At 39.8% G+C, this 27,675-nt stretch overlaps 1 protein-coding gene across 1 annotated transcript in view; it reads left to right on the plus strand.

The window, feature by feature from the left end:
* ENPP1 (ectonucleotide pyrophosphatase/phosphodiesterase 1) overlaps positions 1–27,675 on the plus strand; it is a 45,895-nt gene extending 18,220 nt beyond the window's left edge. Inside the window, exons 6-25 of the mRNA XM_053381929.1 lie at positions 3,501–3,598; positions 5,076–5,155; positions 6,787–6,906; positions 10,868–10,977; positions 11,835–11,900; positions 13,755–13,827; positions 14,454–14,562; positions 16,104–16,235; positions 17,560–17,591; positions 17,857–17,984; positions 18,562–18,631; positions 20,108–20,195; positions 21,579–21,754; positions 23,121–23,154; positions 23,251–23,405; positions 23,767–23,902; positions 24,161–24,241; positions 24,728–24,860; positions 26,810–26,966; positions 27,056–27,675. Coding sequence (XP_053237904.1) covers positions 3,501–3,598; positions 5,076–5,155; positions 6,787–6,906; positions 10,868–10,977; positions 11,835–11,900; positions 13,755–13,827; positions 14,454–14,562; positions 16,104–16,235; positions 17,560–17,591; positions 17,857–17,984; positions 18,562–18,631; positions 20,108–20,195; positions 21,579–21,754; positions 23,121–23,154; positions 23,251–23,405; positions 23,767–23,902; positions 24,161–24,241; positions 24,728–24,860; positions 26,810–26,966; positions 27,056–27,223 — 2,146 coding nt within the window. The 3' untranslated portion in view covers positions 27,224–27,675. The remainder of the gene's footprint in view (positions 1–3,500; positions 3,599–5,075; positions 5,156–6,786; positions 6,907–10,867; positions 10,978–11,834; positions 11,901–13,754; positions 13,828–14,453; positions 14,563–16,103; positions 16,236–17,559; positions 17,592–17,856; positions 17,985–18,561; positions 18,632–20,107; positions 20,196–21,578; positions 21,755–23,120; positions 23,155–23,250; positions 23,406–23,766; positions 23,903–24,160; positions 24,242–24,727; positions 24,861–26,809; positions 26,967–27,055) is intronic.

Here is a 27,675-nt window from a genome sequence, read left to right on the forward strand (position 1 = left end):
GCTTTAAACCATTCTTCCAGACTGATCCTTTCCCAGTTTTCCATAAGTTTTTAATGAGATTATAAGGATTGAGCTGTTCATCATAAGGCTTGGCCCAGACTGGTTGTATTCAGACTTTTGGTGCTCCAACTAAAATTAGTCATTGCTCCCACAAGCATCAACACAAATGTTAGTGGGAGAGACCCAGCTAAAGTTAAGCACATTAATCCCATGGATTCCAGTTGGAATTCTAGTGGGGCAAGTCTCACTTTGTTCAAGGGGACTTATTTCCAAGTAAGTGCATATAGGATTGTTGCCTGAATATATATAACTTGGACTGGATCTTACCTACTGAGAATCAAAAGAGCAGCCAAGAAGGAAACAGTATCACATTTGGATGTGTTTTGCCCTTCTCGGCATATGATATGGGCCAGTTTAAATGATATAGCCAAATCATTCATCCCAAATGAGCCCAGGGTGGCAAACATAAAAAAGTCAAAACAATACAATTTAAAGCAAAACAAAATATATTTAAAACAATTTAAAGACCAACTGAAACATTTCAAAACAATTTTTAAAATATCTAAAAATATTTAGAATATCTAAGACCATTTAAAAGTAATCACATACCCTCACAGTTGCTAATTTTCAAAGTTGCCAAGGCTAGTGTTTTTCAGCCATCAAATGTATTTCCTGGAGTGTATCTCCTATTTACAAGTTTGGTGGCAGGTGCATGTATGTTCTCAGTGACAGCAGCTAACACAAGTCCACTCAGTGTTGGAAAAATCATTATCATCTTGTAGAGCAAGGTAGTGCAATTTGATAAGACCTGATTGGAGTTTTGCTTTGCCTCTTTTTCTGGAATGGAGAATCCTGGTGTTTTGTCTGGATGCATTCTCAATGTTTGTGAACATTGTAAACAAGGCAAAGCTATCAATCTTCTTGGACATAACAGTCACTTATATGAGGCAAACTGATTGACATATGACCAAAGGGAAACAGTTTGGATGAGTAGCGTACTATATTTAACTTGAGGTTTTTCTTGCCAATGCCAAACCAGAAGACAATTTGCAAAAAGAAACAAGTTACTTCCCAACCTGTTATTTTAAATTGGCTAGACATTTCATTCAGTTAAAAAATTGGCACTAAGCATTGATTTGAAGCTCTTACGGTGCCTGAGGAATATAACTTTAAAAGATTTCATATATATAGTAAACTAACACTTCAAGCTTCGCCATTTTTCTCAGAAGTCCTACTAATTTCAGTGGAACATTAAAACAACCTTGCTGATCAGACCAAAGGACCATCTTGTCCAGCCTCCTTTTCTCCCAATGGCCAATCAGGTGTCTCTGGGTTGTTCATAAGCAGGACAGAAGCCCAGTACTCCCCTCCCATTTGTGATTCCCAGCAGCTAGTATTCAAGACACTCCACTTCTGACACCATAGCCATCATGGCTAGTAGCCAAGTAGAATCTTACTTCCCACCAAATGTGCTTCAGAAAGCAGCCTTACCATGATAAAATCTGCTCCTATTTAAATGTTTCATTGACTATAAAATAAACTCTAGTATGGAACAAAGAGCGTGTGTGTGGAGGTGCTATCCAACTTGCAAAAGAGAAAAGGAATGATGGCTAAAAACTAAGCAGAAGACAATCAGCTGCCTGCTGAAAAGTAAATGCACAACATTCTTATAGAAATATGAGAATTCTGGGTACTTAACCCCAATCCCAAGGATATTCTCTCAGCCTTTGTTTGTGTTTTGTGCCCATTTTTTTTGAGATGACAGGTTTAGAACAGATTTGGTGAAGCTCAAATGATACATCCGCTCATAAGAAAAGTACAGAACTCCTTTCACACTTTCTTCAGAAAACGTTGGTACATTTCATCACTACATTTGACTTAGAGAGGTGGATCATCAAGCCAAATCCACTGCTAGCAGCAGAAAACCTGCCTGAAGCATCTCTATCTTATTAAACGCTCCTCTCCAATAGAGGGTACTTTGGTATATAGTGAATACCTAGGTAAACTTAAAAGATCACCCAACTATTTTAGCTAAATGTGTCAAGTCCATCAAAACTAATGCAATCTCTTATTTTTGCACCCTGTTCTTACAGATCCCCAGTGATCGAGATTCTTTTAATTAATTAGCTTAACCAGTTCCCAACCAGTTCCGCAGGTTTCCCAGACATTTTTCCTAAATCTTTCAGGCTCCAGTCTGAGCTCATTACAGCATCTCTTATATAAACATCAAGTGATTACCATTCTCTTTAATGACAACCCTTTAGGAATGCCATTCCCCATCACCACTCCTCACTGTCCCTCCATAAATGTGATTGTATTGTAATATTAAGGTTTTACAGGGACTGATTTCTGTATGAATGTATTTTTTTTACTAGTTAGTACTTGCAATATTTATTACTTCTAATGATAACCCTAGTTTAAATTATATGCTTTTACATATCATTTCCAGTGTATTATATGATATTTGGATATATTTATTAAATTATAATTAACAATATGTTATTGTTCTATATTTATTTGACTTCTGTGCCTTGTGGGTACCATTCTTTCTAAAATGTGGAAACTAACTTTATGAAGCAAATAAATGGAAAGGACTCATTGTAGTTACCAAGGAGATAAATGAACTTTCCAGCATATTTATTGAACTAGAGTTGCCTTTGGCTAGGCTCATGGCAACATTTTTTGTAGCATATGTCATTATGCTCCTTGCTATGTATTCAGTGCTCTTTCATCTAGATCAGGGGTCAGCAAACTTTTTCAGCAGGGGGCCGGTCCACTGCCCCTCAGACCTTGTGGGGGGCTGGACTATATTTTGAAAAACAAAACAAAAATGAATTCCTATGCCCCACAAATAACCCACAGATGCATTTTAAATAAAAGCACACATTTTTTGTCATGTAAAAACACCAGGCAGGCCCCACAAATAACCCAGAAATGCATTTTAAATAAAAGGACACGTTCTACTCATGTAAAAGCAGGCTGATTCCTGGACCATCCGTGGGCTGGATTTAGAAGGCGATTGGGCTGGATCCGGCCCCCGGGCCTTAGTTTGCCTACCCGTGGTTTAGATGTTCAGTCTTTTCACACAATGAAAAAGGGTTTGGAGGTATAGCTTGAATTTATCTAAATGTGTGGCTCTTAAAAATTAGAATTGGTGAGATTGGTGCCTGTTAACCCTATTCAGGTGTCAAACAAATTGTGGAGCAGGTGACTGAGGGCTGCTGGCTCCTGGCCTCACCTTTGCGCGTCTGCTGGCCTTTCAAAGGATCCTGGGTCACAGGGAAGCATAAGCATATAGAGTGGCTTCCCTCTTCAGACTTTCCCTTAAATCTGTAGACAGCAGGGACATGATGGCATGTGTGGGGTCATTGGGTGTGGTCCTGCTCTCTTATTTATGAGCACATGGGGGAGAGCACTCAAAGGGGTGTAAAGAGTACTTGGAGAAAGAGTGAGCAGCTAATACATTCTTGCCTTTAACTGTCTCATTTCTAATTGCTCAGGTTTTCAAAACCTCCACTGTTGTTGTTTTCCTTGGATGGATTCAGAGCTGAGTATTTGCACACATGGGGTAGACTTCTTCCTGTTATTAACAAATTACGTGAGTAGCTTCTCTGTCTGAGCCACAGCATGTTGATCTATTAAGAATGTAATAATAAATCTAAACAGTACTTTCCCCTTGAACATGTTGTCTGCTCTCATGAGCTTCTCACACTTCCCGTAAACTCATTTTGACCCAAATGAGGGTGGCAGTTTTATAGCGGCTGATGAGTCAAAAGACAAGAGAGACTTTGATGAAGCCAAGCCTGGATTCTATGAAGGGCAGGCATGATTAGACAACTGTTACTGTGGCTGGACTGCGATCATTTTGAAAGTGACCACAGTTCAAAACATGGAAAAATTTGGCGAGACAAGACTCTTGGACTCTTAAGGAGTTAGTATTGGGGATGAGGGCAGAAGAATGTTAAAAATAGAATATAGCCAGCAAGAATTTCAGTTGACTTGATTTTTTTTTTTAAAAAGCAGCAACTCACACAACATACGCCCAACACATGGTTTATTTATTTGAATTTCAAGCTGGGAGAGTTGGGGGGGGGGAGAGAGACAAGACAACCCCTGCTTTTCCCTCTAGCCCCCTGTACCTACTGTAAATCTGCTCCAGAAGGGTGGCTGGGAATCTCCAGAATACAAAGGAGGTAGCAAGAGGGGAAGAGGAATTGGGGGAAACGACTGCCATCCCTGACCTCCAGCGGGGGCTTCTGCCGGACTGAAGTGAACCAAACAAGCCTGTTTTAAAGCTGTTATAGGTAAAGCCTATGATTTTAGTCCAGAAAGTCCTGTATGTAAACAGAAGGCAGTTTTGCTCACCTAAATTGTTCCTGTTGACTTCTTTTCCTGGGGCCTAGGTCATGGGGCCTAATAAAAGCCCATAAGGACTCCTATCAAGGTACCTTTCGTTTGACCACAATTACCCATTTCAGAGTGAGATGAGGAGAGCAATCTTTAGAATGTGTTTATGGTAGTATAAGTTCTGGAGATTATTTGTTTTCTTTTTAAGTTAGCACTAGAAACCAAAGACTGTCTCTGTAGATTTCTAAAGATTTAGTTTATTGATCCAGCAATGTAGGGTGGTCATAAACTGAAAACCACAAGAGGCAGGACTCTAAAGTGGAAAACTGTTAGCGTCAAAAGTTATGTTTACTCTCTTTTATGTTTACTCATATTATGTTTACTCTCTTAATGTTTATGAGAGTCAGTTGACACATGCATATTGCTATGTGGTAGCAATTTGCTATACAGCAACAAATTGCTATACGGTAGTGGTTGTCTGGGAGGAACTCCCCATGGCTCCCCCAGACAGTTTATGTGAATATAGTTGCCACTCGCTGTCACTGCAAGCCAGTTGTGCTCCAGCCAGCTACCAATCCATAAATGCAGCTGGGGAAATGACCTTTGGTGCAATTGACAATTTTGTCATATTCTTATAGCACTTTGTAAAGTATTTGTATGAAAAAATATATTATCTGTCAATGTGGCATTGTTAGACAATTCTAATTTTATTTTGCTTCCTACAAAAGGAAAATGTGGAACATACGCTCATGGCATGAGACCAGTGTATCCATCAAAAACATTTCCCAATCATTACAGCATTGTCACGGTAAGAGCATCTTGGGATTCCTACACACACACACACACACACACACACACACACCCTATGGAGGAAGAAAATGGATTTCATTCTATTTCATTTTCAGTTCATATCATTAGTAAGAGAGCTGTAGTTATGCAAAATTGTACAATATTGCAGTCAGCATGTTTTAAGAGAATTTTGGCTCTCAAGTTCCATTGCTTGTTAATAGTGTAAGGATTCTTGTGGGAAACAGAAGGATAACTGCAGAAAATGCATAATGCAAATGTGTACCTGTGAAATGCCTAGATGCTAATACCACGGAGGCAGACCAGTTCAGAGAGGTGGGCAGGGGCGGAGGAGGAAGAAATTAGTTGCTTGCCTAAGGCAGAGCTTTCATGTTGCTTTGTGCATGATAGCTGACAGAGACTAAAAGGGGTAATTAATGAATCTCGTTATCCTTTTGCTAATAACTAGCCATTCTCACAGTCTCAGGAAGTGCTTGGTGACTGCTTTCCTCAAATTCAGATTCCTCAGTCAATGCAATTTCTTAAGTAAAACATTAGATCAGTGTCCTGAAAAAAGCAAATTACGGTAAGCCTTGTTATCATCTTTTTATCACCTGGATACTAGCAATTACCCCTAAGTAAGACTATAAATCCCAAGCCTGAACATCTGTATGTTGAGAGCAGGGGTAGCAGGGAATTGGAGTCTTAACAACATCTTGGAATCACCATTTTGACTACCCTTTGGAGACTCATAACCATTTAGGGTGCCTTGTTACTGTCAGTACTTTGTGGAAGAGATTCAGTCACATACCAGAGCTTTATATTTGCACAATTAAAGTGGATTAAAGTACCCTGTAATTCTAGTGCAATGAATCCACTTAAAAACAACCACAGATTTTGTGGTTTGGAAAGTGATGGGGTGCATAAACGATTAACAGGAAGGTGTGTAAACCCCCTGCCAACCAAATTAGGAGGAATGCAGGATGAATATTCATTTCCATATAACTGCCCATAAACAAAACAGCTCAAATGCTCAATCAGGACTGGACAAAGCTAACCACCAACTAAGCTTCATGCAAGCAAATCGGGATGAACCTCAATAAAGAGGTTTGCTGGAGGAGCCCTTAGACAAAATCTGGTGAAGCAGAACACTTATGTTTCTAACATTTTACATGTGTGTAATGTGATATCTTTTGGCTAGTTTTTTAAAAGTATATTTTAACCTTTTGTTTGCCAAAAACTCAGTGACTTAAAAATATGAAAGCAGTCCATCCCTTTACATATCTTCTCCCCACCCCTTGAGTCCATGATGCTAATTGAAATACCATTCCCATCCCAACCTCTCTTTACCCTCTTTCTTGTTCTGTCTCTCTTGCCTTTCAAATTAACACTGCCTCTTTGTTAATCTTCCCACACTCATTAAGAGGTGTGTCCTACTAACCTGATGTCCTATGTGAATGGAGAGTATGCCCTACAAGCACCCCAAACTCTGGTGGGGCTGTACATTATAGGGAGAGATTGGTAAAGATAAGCAATATGTCAAGTTGGTTGGACCTGCAAGTGTTATTGCTCAAATACAGTCCCTTGTCCTCAGATGGTTGGAAGCAGAAGCAATGTTGATACATATGCAATGAATTAATCTTATTTTTTCAGGGCTTATACCCAGAATCCCATGGTCTAGTGGATAATAAAATGTACGACCCAAAGAGAAATGCTATCTTCACTCTCAGAAATGTAGAGAAGTTTAATCCACAGTGGTACCAAGGACAGCCAGTAAGTGCTAATTATATTATATTTTACTTATTTCATATCCTGCCCTTCCTGCCAAAAGATATATGCCAATATATTATATAATATATGCTAACAACCCATGAAAGAATTGAAAATGTAAGTATCTTTTGCTTTTATTTATCTTTTTTTTAAAAAAAGGAACCTATTCTAACTGAATATGTATTTATACTATTGCTATATTTATATAGCGTCATCAGTGTGCATTGCACTTTTCAGAGCACAAGAGGACAGGTCCCTGTCTCCAAAGAGCTTACAGTCTGAAATTCAGTGCAAGAGAAACAGACAAAAGAGATGGGGGGAGGGAACTGAAGTCAGGATTGAACTATCCAGTTATTTCAATTACACATGTTTGTATTAATTACAATTAATCTTTGGAACTGTGGTTGAAGGTGGGTTTGAAGGAAATTAAGCAAGGTGTTTGCATAAAGGTGCCTTGTGAAGCAGTTCCAGACAGACAGCAAAGCAGTAAGGGCAGAATCATTTCAGGGAACAGGTGATGGAACTGGATAACTGACCATCAAAAGGAGAGGATATGTCAGTAAAGGTATAAGAGACCAAGGCCATGGAGGGTTTGAAGGTAAAGACTAGAAGTTTATTGATTCCTCATTGGTGCAGCTGTTTCAGTTTCACATGCTTAAGCTTAGTTAGAGGCTGTGTACACAGTCCTGTTTATTCTGCGGTCAGTCCATTCCCACTGCTGCTTTGGCAAGTGGTGTAGAAAGGAGGTTAGCTGCAATCCATTCGGTCCATTAATTTCAGTGTGTCTACTCTGAGTCTAACTTATTTGAATACCACCCCATCTCTATCCTGTTGTTTATTATAACAGACTTTTTTTATATAGTTCCCCGACACCCACACATCAATTGATCTGATTTGAGAGAAAGAACAACTTAGCTGTGTTTTAAGCAGGAAATGTGTGGCTCCATTAGAGAAGAGCATAGAAACTAGAGAGTTGAGCCAACATTCATAGAAAAGGCAGGACCGGATGGACTGACTTCCAAATATTACAAAGTTTTGAAGGAAGGGCTTATACAACCTTTGAAGGAAGTCTGTAACGAGATTATGGAGGGGAAAAGGGCACCCGACACGTGGAGAGAGGCTTATATTACGCTTATACCAAAGACAGAGACTGAAAAGACCCAACTTAAAAACTACCGACCCATCTCGTTATTGAATGTGGATTATAAAATCTTTGCTGACATTTTAGCAAAGAGACTGAAAAGAGTTTTGATGGAGGAGATTCATGGGGACCAAGCAGGCTTTCTCCCGAAAAGGCATTTGTCGGATAATGTAAGGAATATAATTGACATTTTGGAAAAGTTGGAAGTGAATATAAACACTAAGGCTGTTTTGATATTTGTGGACGCCGAGAAAGCCTTTGACAACATTTCTTGGAGTTTTATGTTGAAGAACCTCCGGGGGATGGGGGTAGGCCAAGGGTTTGAGAATGGTATAGGTGCAATATATTCTGAACAGAAAGCAAAATTAATTGTAAATAATGTAGTTACAGAAGAGTTCAAGATTGAAAAAGGGACACGACAGGGGTGCCCTATCTCCCCATTACTTTTTATATCGGTCCTGGAGGTTTTGCTTAATATGATTAGGAGGGACCAGTTGGTTAAAGGGATTCAGGTCGGAGCTAAACAATACAAACTGAGAGCATTTGCAGATGACCTAGTACTTACATTGCAAGAGCCAGAAGCTAGTACGAAAAGAGTTTTGGAAATAATCCAAGAGTTTGGTCAACTGGCAGGATTCAAATTGAATAAGTTAAAGACAAAGGTATTGGAGAAAAACTTAACACAGGTTGAAAAAGAAAGGTTTCAGAATGAGACAGGGTTGACTGTGGTTAAAAAAGTGAAATATTTGGGTATAAATATGACAGCTAAGAATGTGAACTTATTTAAAGATAATTATGAAAAAACTTGGACAGAAGTGAAAAAAGATTTAGAGACTTGGTCAAATTTGAAGCTTTCCTTGTTAGGTCGAATTGCAGTTATAAAAATGAATGTATTGCCAAGAATGTTGTTTTTGTTTCAAGCGTTACAAATAATGGATAAAATGGACTGTTTCAAGAAGTGGCAGAAAGACATATCTAAATTTGTCTGGCAGGGCAAAAAGCCCAGAATTAAATTTAAGATTTTAACGGATTCAAAGGAAAGAGGGGGGTTTGCCCTGCCAGACTTTAAACTGTACTATGAAGCGGCAGCTTTCTGCTGGCTAAAAGATTGGCTGCTTCTTGAAAACACAGACATTTTGGATTTGGAAGGTTTTAACAATATATTTGGGTGGCATGCATATTTGTGGTATGACAAGGTTAAAGCACATAAAAGTTTTAAAAACCATATTGTCAGAAAAGCACTATTAAATGTCTGGGTCAGATATAAAGATTTGCTGGAAAACAAAACCCCAAGGTGGTTGTCGCCAATGGAAGCTAAGGCAGTTAAAAAGTTAAATATGGAGCCGAAGTGGCCAAGATATTGGGAAATTTTGGAAAAGGAAGGGGATAAACTGAGACTGCAGAGTTTTGAGAAACTAAAAGACAAGGTGAGAGATTGGTTGCACTATCATCAAATAAATGAAGTGTTTAAATTGGACAGTAAAATTGGCTTCCAGGTGGAAAAATCAAAATTGGAGACTGAATTGTTAGAACCCAGTACTAAGAATTTGTCAAAAATGTATAATCTTCTGCTGAAATGGAATACACAAGATGAAACGGTTAAATCAGCTATGATTAAATGGGCTCAGGACATTGGTCATAATATTTTGTTTGCTGATTGGGAAAAGTTGTGGACCACCGGGATGAAGTTTACGGCATGTAATGCCTTAAGAGAGAATATTATGAAAATGATCTATAGGTGGTACATAACCCCAGTCAAGCTTGCAAAGATTTACCATTTGCCTGACAACAAATGTTGGAAATGTAAGGAAAAGGAAGGTACATTTTTTCACCTCTGGTGGACGTGCCCGAAGATTAAGGCATTCTGGGAAATGATCTATAATGAACTGAAAAAGGTATTTAAATATACTTTTACCAAGAAACCAGAGGCCTTTCTCTTGGGTATTGTCGGCCAGGGGGTGTCAAAGATAGATACAACTTTCTTTATGTACGCCACAACAGCAGCTAGAATACTCATTGCGAAGTACTGGAAGACGCAAGATTTACCCACACTGGAAGAATGGCAGATGAAGGTGATAGACTACATGGGCTTGGCAGAAATGACGAGCAGAATCCGAAACCAGGGAAGAGAAGCAGCGCAAGAAGAATGGAAAAAGTTCAAGGACTATTTAAAGAAATATTATAAAATTAATGAAAGTTAGAATGATGTTGGATTGGAAAGTAAATGGTTACTATTAGTAATGGTTAAGACAAGGAGAATAAGGAATTAGTTCAAATTTTAATTAAAATAAGGGAAGATTTGCTGAGTAATTGATAAGAACTTGGAATACAGAAAAGGGAGGCATGAGGAAGTCGGGGAAGTAAGGTATAAGAAACTAAGATACGAAATGGTACATGTTTTTTGTTCTGTTTTTGTTTTTGTTTTTTTTTGTTTGGTTATGTATTTGTTATATGTTTGTGCTGTTATAAAAATCTGTAATAAAAATTATTTAAAAAAAAAAAACATTCATAGAAAAGGTTGGTCTTTGGGGAATGATTTAGAGGAAGTAAGAGAGGCGGCATCACACAGGCATTCCAGGAGGCAGTTTTAAGTATACAGGACGGCAAGGGAGAAACAGTGCAGAGGGCTTTGAGGGAGCAGGAGACCTTTGAACATCTGAACTCACTGCAAGTAAAAGTAGACAACACTGAGCCACATGGGTCACTGACCTGACCTGGTAAAACGTATCTCTCCATGTTACTATAAATAGCTTTGAAATAAAGTTCACGAAATTCATCATTAGAAAGACTTAATGAATAGCAATTGTCTATCCTTTCATACAGATCTGGTTGACAGCTATGTATCAAGGACTAAAATCTGCCACGTTCTTTTGGCCTGGTTCAGATGTCGCCGTTAATGGAAGTTTTCCAGATATCTATAAAGTATACAATGGGTGAGTCTCTAAGTTGACGAACAACAAATACAAAAACCCCAGAATTTTAAAAAAGTTTTGAAACAGCACATCTTATTTCTTCTACCAATATCACAATAGGAAGAACATATTCCTCAATTCATCAAATAGTCATTTGTTTTTCTTTTGCTTTAACAAGGCAGGCTCATCCAATCCGTCCTTGATTTATGTCTCATCCATGTCTATCTTCCACAGAAATAGCCTTTCACTTGGCCTCTACCCATCTTTTTCTTTAGAACTGCAACTCAGCCATCTTCACCTCCTCTCTTCATCATCCCCACCAATGAATCCCAGACCAAATGAATTAATACAAAGCAAATACAGCGGGACGCAGGTGGCACTGTGGTCTAAACCACAGAGCCTAGGGCTTGCTGATTAGAAGGTCGGCGGTTTGAGCTCCCGTTGTTCACTCCCAGCTCCTGCCAACCTAGCAGTTCGAAAGCACATCAAAGTGCAAGTAGATAAATAGGTACCGCTCCGGCGGGAAGGTAAATGGCGTTTCCGTGCACTGCTCTGGTTTTACCAGAAGTGGCTTAGTCATGCTGGCCACATGACCTGGAAGCTGTCTGCGGACAAACGTCTGCTCCCTTGGCCTATAGAGCGAGAAGAGCGCCACTACCCCAAAGTCGTCTGCGACTGGACCTAACAGTCAGGGGTACCTTTACCTTTACCTTTAAATACTAATAAATAAAGCAGGTACTTCAGTGCAGATACACAAACATTAAAAAATGGTCTGAGGACAACAGAATCCACCTGTACATATTTAATGGGTAATACCTGGTCACCATGTTTTGGAGCTGAAGTCTTTTTGTTTTGTTTTGTTTTGTTTTGTTATTTAGGTCAGTGACATATGGAGAAAGAGTAATGACTTTTCTTAAATGGCTACAGTTACCAGAAGAGGAAAGGTGAGCATGACATTTCAAAGCTATACTTGTGCTTAGGACTGTTAGCAAACCAGGACAATGATTAACTTGAATGCTATTTGCCTTGGATCCAGACTGGGCTCTTCCACAAACAGAACAATATTTGACCCTGTGGAGACTCCTGCTGGCAGAAGTGGGAAGGAAGAAATTTTTGCTGCTTCCCTTTTTTCTCCACCATCCTTCTTGCCACCTCCCCCACTGTTCTGGAGGGTTCCCCTGGTCCTCTGGAGTGGATTTCCAAGGCCAAGGGGAAGCACAGTAGAAGGACAAATGATGGAATCCACTCCTTCATCTACCAGCAGAAGCATCCTTTGGGCAGAATTCTGCTTGTGGGATCTTGGGGACATCTATCACTGCATAATGCTGTGCATTTTAGCAAGACCACCAAGTTACGCCTGTTTCCATCTCCCTGTAAGATATGTATTCAGTTTCTAACTCCAGATGTGTAGCTGTGGTAGCAATATACAGTGTGGCGGTACATTAAAGTGTAACACATTACTTGTGGCATGAGCTTCCATAGTAAGACTGTACTGATGCAGCATCTGAAGAAGGTACATGTGAAAAAATAGGGTCTTGCAGCAAAGTACATTTGTTACAGCATGATCAGCACTTAATCCCCTTTAATTTTCAGTGGCAGATACTTGAGTACACATTTCACTTTCCCATTGAAATCAGCAGGATTCATGTGTGCTTGACTTTGCATGGATTGTGGTCTTAGGCTGCCACCATATGCACATCTGCTTGGGAGTTCAGCCCACTCATTGCTTATGGGGTTGGGCTGCATTGAACCACAGGTTTTGTTGTTTTTGCTTCAGTGAGCAACAAACAGTTTCCAGAGCCACAGTTATTTTAAGCTGTTGCAGAAAAAGCGATGAAAGGTCTTGTGGCACCATGAAGTCCTATATATTTATTGCAGCACAGGCTTTCGTGGAGAAAAAAGCTTTCATGCCAGCGCATATACCACATTATTATTATTTATCATCATTTGTGTAGCACTTTCAAGGGTTCCAAAGTACTTCTCATGCATTTTGAAGGGTTTTCAAGTACTTTTCATGCATTATCTAGTTACAATCTTAACCCGCTTAAGTGGCAGAGTAATCTAACCCCCATTTGCACTGGGCTGGGGTTGGATTACATGTCCCTCTGCCCAGCCCTGTGTGCCACCTGTGAGCAGAGTTCCCCTTTCTGCCTGCCAAATACAAGATCAGCAGGAAGTGCTTCTAGTGAGTTTCCTGGCAATGGCAACCAGCAGAGAACTCTAGGGAGGGTTTGAGCCAGCTGAGGATTTGTTTTGATTCCAAGCCAGCCCTGTTGCCATTGTGTGATGGCATTGCCCCTGATCCAGGGCTGATCAATGTACCATCTCCCAACTGCTGGAGCAATTTCTCTTCCCCTTTTCACCTTCCATGCTTAGCAAGGATGTGATTGTGAATGTGCTGTGGCCCCCACTGCTCCATTAAACCTGCCAGACAGTAGCAGGATTAGGAGTGCATTCTCAGTCCTTGTTATTCTTCATATCTCTCATCTGGGGAGGCATGACTAAGGATGAGGGAGAATGGCTTGCCTAAGGCCACCTAATGAGTTTATGGCAGAGGTGAGATTCAAACTGGAGATTTCTTGATTCATAACTCATTCTGTTCTCTTAGCTGGTGTGGCACACCTGTTCTCTAATATATGTAAGCTAGGATATTCAGCTATTCTGTAATGGTGTTGCAAGACCCTTTCTTGTTCTTGGTGCACACTTATTTCTCATAAATAATATTGAATCGAAATATTTCCACGCTTCTCTCTGAATTTATATGTAAAATATTAAAATGTTGGTGCTGTTTGATATAGACCACACCTTTACACTCTGTATTTAGAAGAACCAGATTCCTCAGGCCACAGATATGGACCAGTTAGCAGTGAAGTAAGTAACTTCATATTATTTTACTTTTGGTTTTAATGTTAAGTTCTGTAATTGCTCAGGGATGTGATTTTTTTAAAAAAGAGATTTGTTGGAAGCTTACATGTACATAAGCAGCATTTTAATAACAGCACTTCCAAGTTCACACCTAATGCTCAGCTAAACCATGGCATAGTGTGAATTTCTCTGGTCCTGCTGCTGCTGTGCTACCCCAGACTAAGCCTGCAATCTGCACCCCTCTTACCTGGGAATAAGCCCCATTGAATTCAACGAACGTACTTCTGAGAAGACATGGTTAGAATTGTGCTGTAAACCATGGTTTGGCTTAGCATTATGCATTAACCTGGCCATGGTGTATTACATGTAACTGACAACCTCTTAATTTAAGTCATGAAATATAAAAAATAAGACACATCTTTCTTCTAACTATATTTGTGATGCTTTCCAAAATACCAGTCTAGATTTCCATTTGTTTGTGTGTATGTATGTCAGGCTGCAGGCCTAGAGATAAAAGTTTTTTCTATGTGAGTAACTTGTTGAAATATTGAAAATATTAATCACCGTTAACATTTATTTACATGTTAAGTTATCATTGGTTTTGCCTCTCCTTTTTTGTTTCTTTTCTGCAGGTCATTCTTGCATTACAGAGAGTAGACAGCATAGTTGGACTACTGATGGATGGACTTAAGCAGATGAACCTCCATAATTGCATTAACATTATTCTGCTTTCTGATCATGGTAAACTTATTTAAATTAAGCAGGTCTTGTTTGAACACTTCTTTTAAAAACAAACAAACAAATAATAAGGATATTTTTCAATATTCTGGTGTTTTATTGGTTATATTTTGTTTTACTGTAATTTTGTGTTGAGCTACCCAGAGAACTGTGGTTACAATGCAGCCTATAAATTTTATGTGTGAACGAATGCATATTTTCTCTAACTTGATTTGGTTCATACTCTTCATTATTTGTAATATCTCATATCAGTACCTCAGAAGGGTCCAGAATAAATGGAAGTAAATCCAGTTTAAGTCACAGTGACTTACTTCCATGTTTAGGATTGAGGTGGAGAAACAAAAACATAGGCAACAATTTACAACACTTATGGTACAATCAAAACAACCTGCTGGGGTGGGGAGATTGGATCCAGCAGCTCTTGGGTTGTCCCAACTGAGTTGTGGCTATGCCAGTATAAATTCTCCACCCTGGCTCAGATGAACAGCATAAGTTAAGTGAGCATAACCCACCAACCCCCACACTGCCAAAAAAAGGGGATGATCCTGGGGAGTGGCTGGAGCAGGAGGGAGAAATAGCAGCATGATCCTGATCCCAAACCTCCTCCAGCTCTTTCATTAGACCTAACAACCCGACAGAAGTTACACCATTTCCTGTAGTTTGGATTGCTCTGTTATTGAAATGTAAAAGTCTATTTATACTACTAAGGTTGCGATCCTATACACACTTATATGGGGGTAAGTTCCATTGATGAGGCTTGCTTTTGAGTAGACATGTACAAGGGGCTGCCCTTAAGACCGACCCAGAAACTCCAGCGGGTGCAGAATGCTGCAGCGAGACTCCTTACGGGGTCTCCGCTGCGAGATCACATTCATCCGGTGCTATATCAACTGCCCTGGCTCCCGGTGGAGTACAGGATCAGGTTTAAGGTGCTGGTTTTAACCTTTAAAGCCCTATATGGCCTAGGACCCTTGTACCTACGGGACCGCCTCTCCTGGTATGCCCCACAGAGAAACTTACGGTCTTCAAATAAAAACATCTTGAAGGTCCCAGACCACAGAGAAGTTAGGCTGGCCTCAACTAGAGCCAGGGCTTTTTCGGCTGTGGCTCCGACCTGGTGGAACACTCTGTCACAAGAGACTAGGGCCCTGCGGGACTTGACATCTTTCCGCAGGGCCTGCAAGACAGAGCTGTTCCGCCAGGCCTTTGGCCAGGGCACAGCCTGACTCCCTCCCTCGGCAATCTTCGCGGAGCTCTGGCCCAATGGTGGCCAGTGGCTTGAATTTAATTAATTTTATAATGAATGATTTTAGAGTGTTGTTTGTGTTGTACTTTTGTATTGTTTTATTGTTGTTAGCCGCCCTGAGCCCGGCTTCGGCTGGGGAGGGCAGGATATAAATAAAATTTATTATTATTATTATTATTATTATTATTATTATTATTATTATTATTCATTTGTTGTTCATGTCTTTCTAGTAATTTTGCTTGGTGAGCTATATTGTCTCAGTGAGCTATTCTTACAAATAGTCTTTCTTTCTTTGAAGGAATGGAGGCAGCAAGCTGCAGCAAATCAGCATACCTAAATACATACTTGGATAGTGTTCAAGACTTGTTTGTAGTACCTGGACCTGCAGCTCGCTTGAGACCCCAAAAAGTTCCAGATGAGTATTACTCTTGTATGTAACTACTAGACTAATTTATACTACTTATTTGTGTGTGTTGCAACTTTCAAAGTACAGCAAAATAAATATTGGAACGAGCCTGTACTACAAGAGGTCCATAACAAAATAACCATGTCAAGCTTCTCTCCTGCTTCAGTCCTGGGAATGGTTGACCTTTGTTTGACCAAAGAGCAGGTTAAAATGGAAACTGAATGAATAAATGAATTATTGTGTTCATTACCTGCATCTGAAACAACTTATAAACATCTAGAGTGCAATCCTAAACATATATATATACACAGAAGTAAGTCCTACTGAATTCAGTGGGGCTTATTCCCAGGTCAATGAGGTAAAGATTGCAGCAAAAATTATAGAACAATGCATCATTGCACTGGAGCTCTTCTCTGTGACAACTCGTCAGTGATTTAATCACTTGAAAGGCATAACTTAAGTGTTTTGGAACACTTAAGCTGGTTGGATATGGGGAGGTAAAAAAAGAACTCTAGTTTTTGCAGGCATCTTCTTCATGCAGCTGATGGCCAGGGTTATATACAAATGCAACCACTGACTATCTTGAGGCACAACCCCAGTATCCTATCAATATAATACAATACAATAAGATGCCACATGTAATCATACTGCCACATGTAGAGCACAAGATGCCACATGTAGAGCACGTGACTCTTAATCTCAGGATCATGTGTTTGAGCCCCACATTGAGCAAAAGATTCCTGCATTGCAGGGAGTTGGAGTAGATGGCACTTGTGGCCTTTTCGAAATCTACAATTCCATGATGCATTTTTAGTCCACAGTCTCTTAACTTTCTTTCGCAGAAGTGAATAAATGCAATTGATTTCTTTTGGGGAAAAATACAGAGCTGGCACATTTTAAAGCAATTGAACTGTTTCATACCAAGGGCATGATTTTTCAAAGAACACAAAACTCAAGTAGGTTCCAGAAAGATGACAGTTGCTGCTTGTTTTTATTTATTTAGACACTTCTCTATGTTTAACTAATGTACTGAGCACTCAGAGAAATCTCACATTACTCAAGTAAGTTGTGTGTTAAATGAACAATTGGAGAGCTTTCCAGCCAAGTCTGCCTGATGCCAGCATGGGACTGTCCACATTGGTTTTTGACACCCTTGTGTTATGCTGTATGGTAAAGAGTTGTTTTTGGTGTGGATAAGGCTATGGCAAAAAAGAGAGAGTCATGAATGCTTGCTAAGGAATATGAAGTATTATGCAGTTTTTAAATCACCATGACTTATTAGGACATCCTTTATTTTCATTTTTCTTTTGACCTTTAGGTAACTAATTATTTCATCTAACTCTTCCAGTTGATTACGAAGGCATTGTAAGAAACCTTACAGTAAGTATAGTCATTACTCTCTGCCCAGTTGTAAAATTATAGCTACGTTCTTTATCGGGCTTACCCTTGTGGGTATGACACCAGATCACATGGAAGTGGCTCCCATGATGGGGTGAGAGAGAGAGAGAAGGGGACCTGAAAGTTTTCTATAGAAGCATTTGAATAGGTTTACCGCTTGAGTTATTCAAGCGTTTCCATTTGGGAACACTTAAAATTTGCAAGTGTAACGGGGTTAAATATGTATTTTTACTTTCAACATTTTCAGTGCTTGGTTCCAAATCAACCTTTCAAGGCATACCTGAAGCAACTGCTCCCCAAGCGATTTCATTATGCCAAGAATGACCGGATTGAGCCAGTGCATTTTTATATGGACAAGCAATGGCAGCTTGCTCGGTAAGTGGCCACTCTTTCATTCCTGGCTATGAAAATTTAATTTTTTTACAGGGCCCATGAACTCTACTTGTGCATGGAAGCATTGTTTCATTCCAGCACCATAACACAAATCGTATGTTTCTGAGTTTTGTTGCTTCTAAGTGGGATCAAATTATATATTTGTAACCTTTCTCGAGTTTTCCCTTCTGCTAGTTTGTTGGATTTTGAGTTAGAAGAATTTTAAGGAGCAGGACAAGGAGTTAGTCCTGGATATGGAAAGGGAAAAGAAGCTAATGAAAAGATTTGAGAAGCATCCATGGGCGTAGCTAGGATTTAGGGGGGCGGGGCGGTGGCAAAACCTCAGTTAAGTGTTTTTCTTTATTTACTTGATGGGAGGGCAGCCTCCTCCCCCCGCCGCCCTTGGCTATGCCAATGGAATTAGCATTACATAGTCTCAGCAAATGGTGCTTTGAATAGTAGGAAGAGGAACAAACTGAAAAAGGAAGGTTTGAGGGTCAGTGGTTGCGCTAGTCAAGCTTTTTCTGTAATGCTGGTTGGCAGGTATTGCCAGTTATCTATTCATGTCTGTGTTTTGTAGGATGCCCTCTGAGCTCAAGTATTGCACTGGTGGATTCCATGGGTCAGACAATGCATTTGCAAATATGCAGGTAAATAGGATCTCTCCCCTCTGTGCGCTTCCAAGGCTTTTAATGTTCCTGGGGTAGTCTTTGATGCTGGGATCTCTATCATGCTCCCTCTATGTTTCTCACTCATGCCTGGCCATTGACCCTCCTTGCCATCTAGACTTGTGTCCTGCCTACTTAGGCTTATTTCATTTACCTGTATTATGGGGCTGGGAGGCACCTGTGAGCTAATCTATATATCTTTAAAAGAGCCCCCACTGTATTGCTTTCATGGGACCGTTCCAAATTCAGGTTGTAGGTGAAGAATTTTATATCTTGACAGCCAGCATTTTAAATTATCCCACTTTTGATATTTGGATCAAGAACCCATACGTTTATGAAATGCCAGAGATATGGCATTTATCTTACTTTAAATTGCAGATTCTGTCTTGTTCTGAGTGTGATGGGGTGGGATGAGACTGGGTAACTCAACATTTATTCTTCTGTACATCTGCAGAGTATGTAGTCCAAATACATGGCACAGGTATCATCCTTGTATCAGCTTTTGTCTGCTAGATTTTTCTGGTGACTGGAGCAGTCTTACAGCTAGCTCTCGGTTTTATTAAATGTGCAACTTTCGTGAGAATTCAAAAGAATGGTCTTTGCAGGGGACAAGTAGTAGTTTAAGATCTTTACTGTAGGAACATCTGTTGTTACCGAGAAGTATGGCATGCTAATGTTCTTTATAGCAAACAGCAGTGGCTGCACAAATAACAGCTGTTAAAAAAAAATACCACAAGAGATAAGAAACTCATTCGCCTTGAATATAGCAGTCTGTTATTTGCTTTTGTTTGTCTTGAGGGATGCAGCTGTAGTCTGAATAAAGGTAGATTATAACATTTATATCATGACTTCAATAACATTTGCAACGAAATACATATTGTATTTGTTCAAAGAAAGTAAAAAAGAACCTCAACTGGAACATTTGCAACAATGTAAGCCTCCTGACAGATAATGTTAGATCAAACTTTTGTTTTGTTTTTAAAGCTGGGTTTCCTGTATGCCGTTAAAAAGGGCTATCTCAGTCTTACATGTTTAGATAAATTTAAGGGCTACATAGACACAGGGGCATAATTATTCACTGTTTACTTCTGCTGGAGACAGTTCTGAAAAATATATGTGAACCAACTATATATTCCTCATACACACAGTCTAAAGTAGAGGAGCCTGTTGAAAGGTTGTTCTGATTTCCCCTGAAATAACTTTAACGGAGATTCATTTAAAATGAGCTTAGACTGCATTTGTATTCAGATCAATTTAGCAATTATTAGTTAAAGACTAACAGTGCAAACTTATAGAAGTAGTAGAAATAGAATTAATCATGCCTATTCTCAGATAAATGAGAATAGGACTACATCCTAAATGGATGTTCCAAATGAGTGTGTGTTACACACTGAGAGAGAGAGAGAAAGGGAGATGTTCATTTCATACATATGAAACATAATTTCTGTTTTATTCTAGGCTCTGTTTATTGGGTTTGGACCTGGATTCAAGATTCAAAATGAAGTTGATCCCTTTGAAAACATTGAGATCTACAATTTAATGTGTGGTATGGTAAAGTGGCTTCTCCCTCCCCCCACCTCACAAAGCTTTTGGAAAAATAGTTTTTGATTGGACTGGATTTTTACATGCAGATTATGGATACATTTCTTATAGTGGGAAACTGCTGGACTCTGCTGTCTCCTGTCCACGTCAATTTTCAATCTAACAACAACAACCCTACATTTTTTTTAGCCCCTTCTTGTCCGCTTCCTATTCACTCTCTTTCTATATGTGTATCATCTTCTCAGGATTCCCATATCTTACTATTTCCCCTTTCTTGGAGCTCTCTCTACCCATTGCAAACTGCCCCACACTTAAATAAGTGTTTAACTAGATATGAGGTTTGTGTGTGTATGTGGATATTTGAGGGACGTGCCAAGATTCATGGGTCTTTGGACATAGACAAGAAGCCAAATAAGCCTTCAGCTTCACCATAAAGACATGTTTTGTTGTCTTACATTTTGAAACTTTGCAAGTGATGAAATGCAGTCTCAACATACAGATTCATGGGAGCTGTATATTAAAGCTCTCTTGCATGGCCCTTGATAACCTGATTATCCAGATTAATAGCTTGTTTCCCCTTAGCATCAATAGCGCTATCATTTTCTCAGTGTGAATTTATTGAAATGGTTGTCCCTGTGCACAGACTTCTCTTTGGGAGAAAACTATTTGTAAATACTATTCACACTTGTGAAATCCCTGTCAGTTTGGGGCTGCATTAGACTGGTCTTTATTAGGGAATGAATTTTAGCCTATCGTGTATTAGCAGCAGCATCACAGCCTGCAAAGGGCCCAAGCTTTTGCTTCACCTCTAGAACCTCTGTCAACAGTGAAGCTATTGCCCTGTGAAGGAAATGAGAGAGAAATTCTTGCAGTTGTAGACTATTCCTGTAGGCTTGAATCAGGGTTGGGGTTGGCCAGTGTGCAAGTGTGCCTTATAGAAGGCGGAAGATCCCAAGCTGTCTTCTATACATATGACAGGCAGTGTTTCTTGGGTAGTGAGCAGACTATAATATACTGTATTTAAAGATTTGCTTGTTCCCATATGAGTCTGCCTACTCACTGATATCTTTAGAGAAGCACAACTTCACATCTCAATAACGTCCAAGGTCCTTCTCAGTGGTAGTACCCAGGCTCTGGAATTCTGTCTCCCAGGAGACCCACCTGTGGCGTGTGATTACTTTATCTTACTGTCTTATATTTTTATGCTTATGATCTGCTTCCAGTGGGCCTTTCAGTTGACCACCAGCATCGATAGAATTATAAAATGTCAGAAATTCTAAAGACATGGCATTTTCATGATCATAGTTGCAAATGGACTGCAGTACAGAAGTACAGTACAGAAGTGCACCTTTGAACATCTTTGCCATTGTTTTCTGAACAACTGTAGATCTACTCGGCTTGATACCGGCTCCCAACAATGGAACCCATGGAAGCCTCAACCACCTTTTAAAGAAGGCCAGTTATATGCCAAGACATCCCAAGGAAGAAAGCCTTCCTTCGACATGCCCTTCTACACAACAGAGAACCTCTGCAGATAACCGTGGCTGCCCATGTGATTTTTCAGTAAGTATTCATGAGACCAAAAAAATATATGTAGCAAAAAACCATGGAATCCTGCTTAAGCTGTGTCAACATCACTTGGCATTCAGTGATGTCAATGAGGGATTTTTATGGTTTGTAATAAGTATTTTTTTTAAAAACAACAACCCCAAACCTTTAAATATTTATATTTCTAACCCAGTCTTCATAACAATGTGATACCAGGGAGGGTTATCAACTAATACAATAATAACCCAAAAATAAAAGGAGCAGATAAAATCACAACAAGGGCAGCAATAACAAGAATAATCAATATCTGGCCAGATGGTCACCCCTGTAAAGGCTGGATGGAATAGGTGGTTTTCGGTTGACATTGGAAGCTTATCAGTGTTGGTGCTAGTCATAGTTCAAGGGAAAGGACATACCATGATGGCAGTGAGAGTGAGAGGTCTGTCCCTCAATGCTGCATAACAGATGTCACTGGGATGAGGAACAGCTAGGAGAACCTCAGCTGTTGATCTTAGCATGTTGTTTTAGAACTTTATAAGTCATTACTAGTGCATTGAATTTTGCTTGATAGCAAGCAAATTGGAAACCATTGCAACTCTCACAAGATCAGTGCAATAGGATTCCAAGGACCTGAACCAGTCAGATGACTATCTGCCACATTTTGCACTAGCTATAGCTTCTGAACCATCTTCAAAGCAAGCCCCACATACAGCTTATTACAGTAATCCAATCCCAAGGTTGTCAGTGCATGAGTCATAGAGGCTAGACTGTCCCTTTTCAGGAATGGCCATAGCTGGCAAACCAGACAGAGCTGGAAAAACAGCTTTCTACTGAGACCACACCTAACAACAATGCTGGAAACAAGGAGAATTCTCAGACCATGAGCCTCCTCCTTCAAAGGGAAATCTCTCCACCCAGCCCAGCCCCCAGATGATGATGTGAATTCAATTGTTCCTGTCTTGGTCATCAGATTGGTCCTTTGATGAGTGGGTTAGAGACCTAACCCTGCTCCACAGCTGATCTGCACAGATCACCTGAGGGGGAAGGAGGGAGGGCTATGTGTCTGTGATAACGTTGGGTGGTCACACCCATTGCTGGCATGTGACCCTTGCAGGGTAGGCCAGTGGTAAATTTAGCCCTCAACCATTGACTACTTTAGCTGGGTCTGATAGGAGCTGGAGTTCAACAGCAGCTGGAGGGCCCATAGGTTCTCTGTCACTGAAGTGGGAGAAAGCTTTGTCACTATATCCCCTCATAGGGCCCCTGTGATTGAGAGGAACAAAGTTGGAACATAAAAAACAGGACATTTTTTGTGAAATGTTTTGCTTGGTATGATGGTACACAAAATGACGACCTCACCTTTTGCTTTCTCTTGCCACAGATTCAACAACAGATAACTTTCAATACTTCAGAAAGTAAGCATTGTAACTACTTAGAGAAAAGTATAAATTAAGCAGAAAATCTTTCCAGGAGAAGCAAGCTGAATTGTGTTTTTCTTCCTCCTACTCTAGTAAAGAAGATTGAAAAATACAGTTTGCCATTTGGGAGGCCCAGAGTGCTCCAAAAGAAGCAGGTCTATTGTCTTCTTCACAGCTACCATTATGTAAATGGCTTTAGCTACAAGATCAAGATGCCTTTGTGGAGTGCCTATATGGTTAACAAGCATGTAAGTACATTAGTAATTAAGGACACAGTTTATATTTAAAAGGGGGAAAAGAAGTTATCAGGAGATGCAAGACTAGTGAGCCTAAACAATACTAAGGCGAATACTGATACTAAGAGCTAAACCAAATGGTTCTTAGACAGCACAGCGGTTCCCCATACTATTAGAGAGTTCTTCACAAGTCATATGTTCAGCCAGCCAAACTGAGACTGGAATAATTATTGGCCAAAAAAACAGCTTCACAGGCTAAACCATTTCATAGATGGCAGTCAGAGTAAGGGAGACAATTGTGAATCTATATCTGGCAATTTATGTAATGTGCGGTATGCATACACAGCAACTAATGCCCCATTTTGTTAAATAGGACAATTGGACTGCATCTTCAGAAGCCACCCCAAGCTGCTTCAATGTCGACAGTCGCATTCCTTCGAACCGCAGCCAGATGTGTTCATTTTACAAAAGTCACCGCCAGCTAAACTATGGATTTCTTTTCCCACCAAGTAATTCTGTTTTCTTTCTCATTTCTAAGCAGAGCAATTTATTAGCGTGCAAAGCAAGAGTTGCAGTTTCTGCTTTTATATATAAGATATAAGGCACCGACTGATTTATGTGCATTGAATTGACATGCAACAGTGCATGCGCACATCGCTGCGACCCAGAAGTGGGCAAAAAGGGGGGGAATGGGGCATAAGCCTTTTTTTGAGACATTTCATTCAAATTTTGTAATTAATAGTTGTTTATACATTTTTAATTTTCAGATCTGATAAAGGATGAAAGATACAGTAAAGTCGAAGCATTCTTATCAAGCAATATTGTACCAATGTACCATGCTTTCCATGGTAAGGGTTAATTGTGTCTTCTCTTTTTATTTTTAAAACCACCACCTGCCACCCAAACCCCTGAAACCCACTAATAAGTAAAGATGTTTGGAGGCAAGTGTGTACTCCCTCAGTTGAAGAATGGTATGAGGAGGCAGCAGGGCTGACTAACAGAGGCAGGTGAGGGGCCTGGAGGGCAGCTGCTTGCACCTCCCTGTGCCGCCGCCCCAGTTTGCCTAAAAATATACAAATCAAGGGAAATTCCCCAGGTCACAGAGGTTATGTATTATGAGGCTTCCAACATCCCAAAGATGTCATATTTGCCAGCCATCAGGGGATGGTGATATGTTCATGCCATACAAAACTAGTTTGACAAATAAGAAAAATAAAGGCAGCCTATGATCTTAGTAAGGGAAATGCCAAAAAGATGCCTTCTTATCCTGCATGTGTGATTGATAGGAAAGGCGCTTGTATTTCCTTGTTCAACTGCTCCCATTGCGTTTTCAGTGATATGGAACTACTTTAATGCAGTCCTACTGCCAGCCTATGCTGCAGCCAGAAATGGTGTCCATGTCATTACTGGCCCTGTGTTTGATTACGACTACAATGGCTTGTATGATACACCCGAGGAAGTGAAAAGGTAAACATATGTCAGTTGTAGCTATTTTTAAAACCGTATTACAATTTTATGGCACTAGCTACCATAGAAAAGTTCTTACTATGGTTAATTTCTGGGATGAAACATCAGATAAAGTGCATTTTGTTATCTATCTATCATCTATCTATTTATCTATCTCCCATTTTTGTATTCTCAGCAATACTGATGGGCCAATAAGTCTGTTTCACTTTCACATGAGTTCACCTAGAAGTTCATTGTGTTCCATTTCTGCAGTCACCTGTGATTTTATTTCTGTGGAAAGTTAGCGAACAATCTATATTTCAAGTAGTTCATCAGTTATAAAAAGGGGGAGGGGAAGAGTGAAAGGAACTCCTTATTAACATACACTGATATACGAACTGAACCAATCCACAACTCCCAAACTACAGTCAATAGGTTTACCACATCTATCAGCCAATCACCCATTCCCACCACCCTTCTGAGTAATACCCCTCCCCACCCTCTCACTGTATATAAGGGTCTGGTGACTTCTGTTTCAGTGTATCTGAAGAAGTGTGCACACAAAAGCTCATACCAATTAAAAACTTAGTTGGTCTCTAAGGTGCTACTGGAAGGAATTTTTTTATTTTGTTCCCAAACTAATGTGAGGATCAGAACTTACTTGATCCACCAATATTCATACTTCATACAATTCTTGACTCAGAAACCGTATCAGAATATGTTTAAATACAAATTTGGGAGGCCATAGAAATTTTGAAAGAAATGTGTTTTAAAATAGTATTTAAATATAGATCCATTCCGGAGCCCCGTTCGCATCCTGAGTAGAACGTAAGACGCAACTGCACATCTGTGGGTCACATTTTGCCACTTCCGCGCATGCGCGTGACGTCATTTTGAGCGTCTGCGCATGAGCGAGCGGCAAAACCCAGAAGTACCGTGCTCTGTTACTTCCGGGTCACCGCAGAGCGTAACCTGAAAACACTCAACCTGAAGCACATTTAACCCGAGGTATGACTGTATGTGCATTTATAAATAATAATTTATATTACTTTATATTATTAATAATACAAAACACATGTCCACTTTAATATAGTGGGCAAAGTTAGCCTAGCCCCCTCCTAAGCTTGAACACTCCCCCTCCTCTGTCTCCACAATTTTTTTGGAAGATTTCATTTCCACTTTCCCTTAACTGTGTTCTGTTTTGTTTTGTCTGAATCAGGGAACATGATTTAATGCTGACTGAAGTTTGTTTCAAAGTAAGCCTACACTAACCATAGGATCCCTGGTTCTGATTAATTAGCAACCACAGTTAAGGGGAAATGGAAGCAGCTACTTCTGGACTGCAGCTCAGCTTTGTGGGAGAGGAACAGAGAAGGAGAGGAGCCCAGTCATTCATGTAGTGCTGAACGAAGATTTAGCATTCAGTCCAAATACAGCCTGTGAACCTGCTACACAGATACCTACTATTGTTTCAACAAATTCAATTCCTTCCTTCATCTGAGTTGCTATTGTAATTTTACTTTCTTTCAAAGCTTTCCTTAGGAAAACAATTCTAGCTTTCCAGTTAACTAGACTCATGGTTCCAAAGAGTTCTTTTGAATTATAATGAATTCTGCTCGAAGTAACTCATTAACAGCATCATTAACGGGAAAGCTTCAGTAGGTTTTATTTAAAATGAGGAAGTAAAGCTTTTAAAAAAGGAAACCTACTTCCATAGTAACACATTTCATGCCTGCCATCAAGGGACTTGATTCATCAGCAAATTCTCCTCTATGATTCATTTCAAAAATGTTTTGTCACAGCAGAACTTTCTGGTGGGTTGCATTTAGCAGGATCAAACCATTTTAATGGTATAGTTTGGGCTTAAATGTTTTGTCGATTCCGCTGTCCATTCTATTGTGGTGTGACAAAACTTTAAAAGCTTACAAGGACAAAGTCTAAGATACTGATTTTTTAAATTTTTATTCCAGGCTCACAAGTAATCCAGAAGTCCTCATTCCAACTCACTACTTTATTATCTTGACAAGTTGTAAAAATATTTCCCAGACTCCTTGGCAATGCGAAGGGTCTCTTGACGTTGCATCTTATGTTATACCTCACAAAGAAGACAACAGTGAAAGCTGCACAGTGAGTAATCCCAATTCCCGCCCCCCCTAAATAAGACAGACACACTCTGTAGCAATCTTTTACACAACCTTTTCTCTCTGCTCCAACAGAATGGCAAGCCTGAGTCCTCCTGGGTGGAAGAGAGAATTAAGTTCCATGCAACCCGAGTCAGAGATGTGGAACTTCTTACGGGACTGAGTTTCTACCATGACAGAAAACAGCCTGTACCCGACATATTACAGTTAAAAACTTATTTGCCAAGCTTGGACAAGGCCTAATGTGAGTTTCTATACAGAAAGAGAGAGAAAGAAAGAAACTATATTGCACAAAGTAAATGTTTTAATCGTGCTGGAAGATACCTTTTTTTGAAGATGCTTGAGCAAAATGGGAGCTGGAAAGACTCTCTGCCACATTTGTATCTCAGGGACATTTTATGGACCAACTATAGCAAAAGAGAACAGCTTCTCCCAGCCTGTTATCCACATGAATGAGGTGGAAATTTTTTGTATATTATTAAAGTCATTCTGCCAGCCATATGTAAATGGACGCACATGCAACGTCAACAGCTCTTTTCAACTCCATTTAAGTGTACTGGAATTACTTTATTTTTGTTTATAGTGGATTATTTGTGTTAATAGTGGATTAACTAAAAGTGAAACAACTGGCATGTATATTTTTTAAAAAAGAAGAAATAATATAAATACTAAATAAAGATACAGCCATGTTCCGG

Source organism: Podarcis raffonei, chromosome 3 (assembly GCF_027172205.1).
Source record: "Podarcis raffonei isolate rPodRaf1 chromosome 3, rPodRaf1.pri, whole genome shotgun sequence".
In the NCBI taxonomy this organism is placed as follows: Eukaryota; Metazoa; Chordata; class Lepidosauria; order Squamata; family Lacertidae; genus Podarcis; species Podarcis raffonei.